The following is an 8,368-nucleotide window of genomic DNA, read 5'->3' as shown; positions in this document are numbered from 1 at the left end:
TGTTTTACTAGTTTGTGTTAGTGTTTCTGATAAACATTAGCGTTAGCACATGGGCACTAACAGTTACACCCAGGTAAAATTCGTCGAGTCTTACCCGGGCCGTGACTTTATACACCGTGTAGCCTTTCTTGTGTGTCGTAGGGTCGGTGACCGTGTAGAATCGCACAATTTCGTCTTTGTTCCGCGCGGAGATCATACTGAGACAAGCAACGCCATAGCAGGACAATTACCCGTACAAGAGATGGCAGAGCTACAGCTGAGCTCATGAATAATAATCAGGCCGTGCTGACGTTGCGTGGTAACCTTCCGGGGAGCGTCAAATACATGGCAAGTTACTTTAAAATTTAAAGAGATAGTTCACTTAAAAATGAAAATTCTGTCATCATTTACTCGCCCACAAGATGTTCCAAAACTGTATCGATTTCTTTCTTCCTATGAACACAAAAGAAGATATTTTTAAGAATGTCGGTAACTGCAAAGAGCTGATGGGCCCCATTGACTTCCATAGTATTTTCCCCCATACTATGGAAGTCAAATGGGGTCCATCAAATATTTGGTTACCCATATTCTTCAAAATATCTTCTTTTGTGTTCAGCAGTATTTAAGGAAAATGTGTGTTTCACTACTACACTAGTTAATACTTATTCAAAACAATAACTTCAGCAGGGTTTGTACATGTATTTTCTGTTTATTTTGATAAATAACTTAAAGGAAATGTATTTTTGTTTAATAAATATACTGTCATTAAAATATGTTCCTTTAAAAATAGACAGCAAACAGATATTTCAAAACTTAAGATTCTGAAAACTTTGAAGGAGATCCCATAAAAAATGTAATTACGGTAGAAACAATATACAAACCAAAAAAGTTGGGACACTGTACAAATTGTGAATAAAAACAGAATGCAATGATGTGGAAGTTTCAAATTTCAATATTTTATTCAGAATACAACATAGATGACATATCAAATGTTTAAACTGAGAAAATGTATCATTTTAAGGGAAAAATAAGTTGATTTTAAATTTCATGGCATCAACACATCTCAAAAAAGTTGGGACAAGGCAATCCATGGCATCCCCTCTTCTTTTTATAACAGTCTGCAAACATCTGGGGACTGAGACAAGTTGCTCAAGTTTAGGAATAGGAATGTTGTCCCATTCTTGTCTAATACGCTTTTAGTTGCTTATCTGGTTTAGGTCTTCTTTGTCACATCTTCCTCTTTATGATGCACCAAATGTTTTCTATGGGTGAAAGATCTGGACTGCAGGCTGGCCATTTCAGTACCCAGATCCTTCTTCTACGCAGCCATGATGTTGTAATTGATGCAGTATGGGGTCTGGCATTGTCATGTTGGAAAATGCAAGGTCTTCCCTGAAAGAGACGATGTCTGGATGGGAGCATATGTTGTACTAGAACTTGGATATACCTTTCAGCATTGATAGTGACTTTCCAGATGTGTAAGCTGCCCATGCCACACGCACTCATGCAACCCCATACCATCAGAGATGCAGGCTTCTGAACTGAGCGCTGATAACAACTTGGGTTGTCCTTGTCCTCTTTAGTCCGGATGACATGGCGTCCCAGTTTTCCAAAAAAGAACTTCAAATTTTGATTCGTCTGACCACAGAACAGTTTTCCACTTTGCCACAGTCCATTTTAAATGAGCCTTGGCCCAGACAAAAATGCCTGCGCTTCTGGATCATGTTTAGACATGGCTTCTTTTTTGACCTATAAAGTTTTAGCTGGCAGCGGCGAATGGCACGGTGGACTGTGTTCACTGACAATGTTTTCTGGAAGTATTTCTGAGCCCATGTTGTGATTTCTTTTACAGTAGCATTCCTGTATGTGATGCAGTGTCGTCTAAGGGCCCGAAGATCACAGGCATCCAGTATGGTTTTCCGACCCTTACACACAGAGATTGTTCCAGATTCTCTGAATCTTTGCATGATATTATGCACTGTAGATGATGATAACTTCAAACTCTTTGCAATTTTTCTATAAGAAACTCGCCGCAGCATTGGGGGAATTGGTGATCCTCTGCCCATCTTTACTTCTGAGAGACACTGCTACTCTGAGAGGCACTTTTTATACCCTTTCATGTTGCCAATTGACCTAATAAGTTGCAAATTGGTCATCCAGCTGTTCCTTATATGTACATTTAACTTTTCCAGCCTCTTATTGCTACCTGTCCCAACTTTTTTGGAATGTGTAGCTCTCATGAAATCCAAAATGAGCCATTATTTGGCATGACATTTCAAAATGTCTCACTATAAACATTTGATATGTTATCTATATTCTATTGTGAATAAAATATAAGTGTAGTAATGTTCAGAGTTCGTAGGGAAGGAAGAGGACAAGAGTGGGCTTTTGACTGCTTGACTAGCTTTATTCAGTGTATAAAAATATCCAACAAAAGACTGTGCAATGCACAACAACAAAAAAAAAAACAATCCACAACAGGGCTTCACTCCAACGTCGGTATAATCATTCCACAATAGGGCTTCATTCCAGTGCTGTTGTCGTGCTCAGCATCTCAGTCAGTAGTCCCTCTCTCTCTTACACACTCCTGCTTCTCCTGCCGTTTTATCCTGTCTCCGCGCCAATTACTGGAATGAGAAACAGGTGTTCGTGATTTACATTTAATCCGCTCGCTTACCACGTGTCTCCCGACGCTCTCTCCAGTTGCAGACCTCTGAACCACGCGCCCCTCGCCACATACCCCCACTGCCCAACTCAGGTCGGGGAGCAATCCTGGGTAAAGGCCTGCTGTAACAGCTATGTCCACTGGACCGTATCTGGTGCATCCTTTTTAGTTAGATCAGTCAACGAGCTGGTGAGGTTCGAATAATTAGGTACAAACCTTCTATAATATCCCGCCAGCCCGAGGAACTGTCTAACCTCCTTTGTGGTCTTGGGGCGTGGACAGGTCGCAATCGCTGACCTTTTAATCTTTATCAATTTGGGGATGCACCTGTCCATGCCCCAAGTGGAAGCCCAGATACCTTACTTCCACGCGCCCAATCGCACACTTCTTCGTGTTGGCCGTGAGCCTGGCCCCTCTCAGCGATCTCAGGACGGCCCTCAAATGCTGCATATGCCGCTGCCAGTCATTACTGAAGATAATAATATCATCCAGATAGGCAGCAGCATATGCACCATGGGGCTGAAAAATTTTATCCATGAGACGCTGAAAGGTAGCCGGTGCCCCGAACAGCCCGAACGGAAGTGTAACGAATTGGTGTAATCCGAACGGCGTCGTGAAAGCTGTCTTTTCTTTGGATAATGACGACAAGGGGATCTGCCAATATCCCTTTGTTAAGTCCAGTGTCGAATAAAATTGAGCCATACCAAGCCGGTCAAGCAATTCGTCCACCCGCGGAATTCCCACGGAGAGGAGCAAGAGTTGCGTTTGTAGAGTGTGTTTGTCGCCATGTCGTCGAAACTGTGTTTTTTTCATCCCGCAGTCCAATCACCTTTGTTTGGCCTTCCCAGGAATGCTGTACTTAGAGATCAATGGTTACCATTTATGTTTAACTCGGTTCCGAAAATTATAATTGTGGTATCCTTACTGCAATAGTTAATGTTGGACTGCAGTGCACATAATGGCCACAAGAGGGGACTATGTTTATGTATATGGCTGTTTTCCGTATGAGGTACTCTTCTGAGTGAGTGCTAACGTTGTACATTTTCTGTCGCTGCTTGTGGAGATTAAAGAGTTCAGTCTCTCGGGAATTATTGTCTTTTGTGTTCATTCACAACACCACAATAATCCACATGTAAAACTATGTGCAGCACACGTTATGGTAAGAGGCATGACCTTTCCGGGCAAGGTGCGCTCTCTATTGCTGCGTTCACGTCACCTCGTATTTACCGGATTCTTGAAATGACAACACGTGACATTATATTCGGAGCTGTTCATGTCCTTTTGGTCCTTGGACTGGGAATTATGCGTTTCCATGGCACCACTATCAACGCCTAAATGAATCTACAGCGGTCAGGTGGTACAGCGGCCACGTGGTACATGTGGGAGCTTTCAGAAAACTCCCAGCTGACAAGCTGTAATTACGAGCTCTACGAGGACGTGAATGCTTTTTACAAGCAGGAATATCATAACTACAGGAATTACGAGGCCGCGTGAACGCACCTTATGGCTCTGGGTGTGCTAAGCTGTTGTCGAATCACAACACAGGAACCGCTGGCACAGTCAGAACTCGTTACGTATTTCCGAAGGAGGGACTTCATAGAACAAGGAAGTCATCAGCCCGTTTTTATGACAGTGGAAACAGCGCGGTATACAGATAAGTAAATTATGTGAAAAATACTGGGGTTTTTTTACACGCGAAACATGAACACATGTTATATTGCACACTATAAACACAATCAAAGCTTCAAAAAAACACGAAAAACGGGACCTTTAAAAGAACAAGAACAATTAAAAAAGCAAGAAATTTACAAGACAAACTCATTTTCTCTCATTTTCCAAAAAATGGTCATTATTTTTCGAATATTTCCAGGTTTTCCACGACACGTAGGAGCCATGTTTGAAATGTGAAATGTTCATGATAAAATACAGGCTACAACTTCTTCAATGAATTACAAACCTTAAAATAGAAAAAAATAAAGCATGTGTACGTCTGGGACAATACTCTCAATGTGTATAATGTGCAAATAATGTTGTAACAAACTGCACAGGGACACGAAGGTAGAGGATCCAAATGCAGGTTTTTGTTTAAAGGGTAATCCACACTTGAGGTCAAAAACAGGCAGAGGGTTATGAATTCACAGGAAGGCAGTCCAAACAAACAACAATGCAGAAACACAGACAGACAGGGAAATCCAGGAAACAGGCAAAGATCAAAACCAAGAATACAGGAACAAATTATAGAATGCTCAGAATTGCAGTTGAACACTAGACAAGACTTCGCAGGGAATGGATGAGTAAACGAGGCTTATATAGGCAGAGTGAACAAGGCTAATGAGCTAAAAAGGTGGCGTGGTTCAATGAGTGTCCATGATAACAAACAAGTGAACGGAGTGGCAGGGAAACATGAGGTGAACAAACAATGGAGACACATGGAACACAAACAGGGATCGTGACATAGCCCCCCTCCTTAAGGTCCTTTCACACTGGACGTGATTTTGATGCGTGAATTATTCGCGCAATGGTCTTATTTTTTGATCAGCTGTTTGTGTAATGAGTGCTTCCACACTGAACGCGAATGTGCTGCTGCGAAAAAACTACGTTTATTTTTTTCGCTTCGATGTCGATTTTTTTTTACTTTCGATGTGACAGAAAAGGCTTCAACCAATCAAATACATGGAAACAAAGGTGACGTCACAGCAACAATGACATATCATCTGCTATCTTGTGTGTCGACACATCCCGTTTTGTTTGACCAAACTAAAAAAAACTACAAGGACAACGATATGAAAGACAATGTGTGGCATAGCATTGCCAACCAACTCGGCTATCACCATTGTAAGTATGTTGTTTGATACACTGTAAAAAATTACCGTGATTTTAACAGTAAAAGACTGTAAAAATGCTGCGGTGAAAAACTGTTAATTGGTTTACAGAAAGTTTCCGTACTATATACGGTGAATAACTGTAATAGATCTAACGGTACATTTAATGTAATTTTACAGTAAAATACCGTTAAATTCACAGTTTTTGGAAGTGAAAAATAACAATTCATTGTAAAATTTACAGTGAAAAACCGTAAATTGACATTCCCACAATTCCCTGCGTGACACTTGACATTTTATATATTTTTGTTGAAATAACTCTGTTTCTTCTTAGTTTTTCTCATTTTTTTCTAATCAGTTATGTACATTAGGTTTTTATGTTACATCTAATGTTGTTAAATTAATGTTTATTGCATTTTTAAAATTTCATGCATCTTACCATGATGGTGTTTAGTGTGTGTGTGAATGACACTGTGTGCACCTTCTATATATGAGTATTGTCCTCCTCAGTCTGTGGAAAAGCTGCTTGTGATGAACTTTGATTCATCATGTGACTCTTATCACCACTGTGTTTGGTGACTGTCAGTGTATTATAAAGATACAAAACAGATATTAGTACTTCATTAGGTTGGTAAATTAACATTAGGTCAGTTAATGAAATATGTTATTTTACCGTAAATTTTACTGGGATTTTTTTTTACAGTGTACTGAAATCCAATGTTATATATGTTATAATGAAATATACATTGTGGCGACCAGGGCGGGCGACAGCCGTGAGGGAACGGCGCGAGGCCGGTGGCGCAAGTGTTAATGAGCTTCACCTGGGAGGCGTACTGGCCTTGAGTCCCTCACGGAGGAGCTCCGGGAGCATAAAAGGAGGAGCGACTACCGTGGAGGACGAGAGAGGACCAGGCCTGGACTTTATTTTATGTTTTATTATGTTTGTGTGGCCGGCAGACGTCCGCGAGGGTCTGCCGGCATTACTTTCGTTTTGTTCTATGTTTATTTTGAATTAAAAGTTTTGTTGAATGTTCGCCGGTTCCCGCCTCCTTCTTCCCACATCTACTAACCTTGTTACATACATATTTAAAATGTAAAATTCACATGTAACTCCGTAAGTATGTTTACGGTTTGATGTCATTTTTACAGTATTGTTCTGGTAACCACAGCTGCCGGTATTTTTCCGTAGAAACAACAGGATTTTTTTTACAGTGTAGTTATTTGTCATTGTGTACCCTTGTGGAAAAAAAGTGCACTTTAGTATACTTTTATAAAGTGTACTTATTGCAAAAATAATATACTTTAAAAGAGCACACTTAAGTGTGAATTAAATGTAATGTTTTCATCGCTTAAGTGCATTATATCTGTACTTAATTTCAAATATATCACATATTAAGTTCATATTAAATGCAATAAGTTGAACTTAAGAGTGATTTTTTTGAACAACTTAAGTGGTACTTTAATACAACTTTATGACAACCTTCGTAATTGCTTCTAGTACCTTTAAAATATAGTTGAAGTGCACTGCCCAATGCACTAACAAGCAATTAATGTGAACTAAAATATATTTTAATATCAGATATCAATACACTTAAGTGTGAATTAAATGTAATGTTTCATCCGCTTAAGTGCAATCTATTTGTAATCAATTTCAAATATATCACAGATTAAGTTCATATTAAATGCAATAAGTTGAACTTAAGAGTGATTTTTTTGAACAACTTAAGTGGTACTTTAATACAACTTTATGACAACCTTCGTAATTGCTTCTAGTACCTTTAAAATATAGTTAAAGTGCACTGCCCAATGTACTAACAAGCAATTAATGTGAACTAAAATATATTTTAATATCAGTTATCAATACACTTAAGTGTGAATTAAATGTAATGTTTTCAGCCGCTTAAGTGCATTCTATTTGTAATTAATTTCAAATATATCACAGATTAAGTTCATATTAAATGCAATAAGTTGAATTTCTGAGTGATTTTTTTAAAGCACTTAAGTAGGACTTTAATACAATTTATGTACTTCAAAATATGGTAAAAGTATACTTCAGAATGTACTGACAAGCAATTAATGCAAACTTAAATATACTTTAATGTAATTTACATGTACAGTATTATATAATTTAATACATTTGCAATTACATTTTTTGTACATATAATAATGAAGTTACAATTTAGTATATTTCAAAATATTACAATCAACACAAATGCAAATTGAAACCCTCTACATTTACTGACAAAATAATCTCTAAAACAAATGCACAAAAACCTTTTTGTTGATGCACAAGAAAAACCCAAGAAACACTATACACAATCACAAACAATTACAACACTTTAACTCTTATTTAGAAAGAGTCTGGAGGACAGTGAGGCTTATATGCACTATAATTTTCTCCATCACATACAAAGGTACCTAAACCTACCATCACAATCTTTCTGCATTTTTACATTTTCAGATAAAATCATTCTGTATAAGATGATAAATAAGATAACACCCATGAATTAATACAAACAAAATGTAAAGAAAAGATTCAAAACTTTGGGTAACACTACAATAATTTTCTATTAGTTAACTACTTTAGTTAACATGAACTATGAATGAAAAATACTTTAAGCATTTATAAATCCTAGTTAATATTACGTATGCATTATTAAAATCAAAAGTTGCATATGTTAATAGATAATGCACTGTAAACTAACAGGAACAATAACTATACATTTTATTAACTTGAGAAAAAAAAAAATTATTGCCTAATGTTAACAAATATTGATAAATACTGTAAAAAAAAAAGTCAATGCACATAGTTAGATAATGTTATCTAATATATTAATTGATGTTAACAAGCAAGACCTTTTGTAAAGTGTTACCTTTTGTAAACCTTGTTACTTATAAGCTC

At 37.7% G+C, this 8,368-nt stretch overlaps 1 protein-coding gene across 3 annotated transcripts in view; it reads right to left on the bottom strand.

The window, feature by feature from the left end:
• The window catches only part of rps6kc1 (ribosomal protein S6 kinase polypeptide 1), an 87,573-nt gene extending 87,323 nt beyond the window's left edge, over nucleotides 1-250 (bottom strand). For all 3 annotated transcript variants that reach the window (XR_010894998.1, XM_067384698.1, XM_067384699.1), the window contains exon 1: nucleotides 95-250. Coding sequence is in view for 2 of the 3 variants with exons in the window: in XM_067384698.1 (XP_067240799.1) it covers nucleotides 95-196 (102 nt within the window). In the remaining variant the exon portion in view is untranslated. The remainder of the gene's footprint in view (nucleotides 1-94) is intronic.
• Nucleotides 251-8,368: the final 8,118 nt, after the last annotated feature.

This window comes from Chanodichthys erythropterus, chromosome 4, assembly GCF_024489055.1.
Source record: "Chanodichthys erythropterus isolate Z2021 chromosome 4, ASM2448905v1, whole genome shotgun sequence".
Taxonomy (NCBI): domain Eukaryota; kingdom Metazoa; phylum Chordata; class Actinopteri; order Cypriniformes; family Xenocyprididae; genus Chanodichthys; species Chanodichthys erythropterus.
The sequence above is the reverse complement of the archived record's forward strand: the minus strand, read 5'-3'. Positions and strand labels throughout refer to the sequence as shown.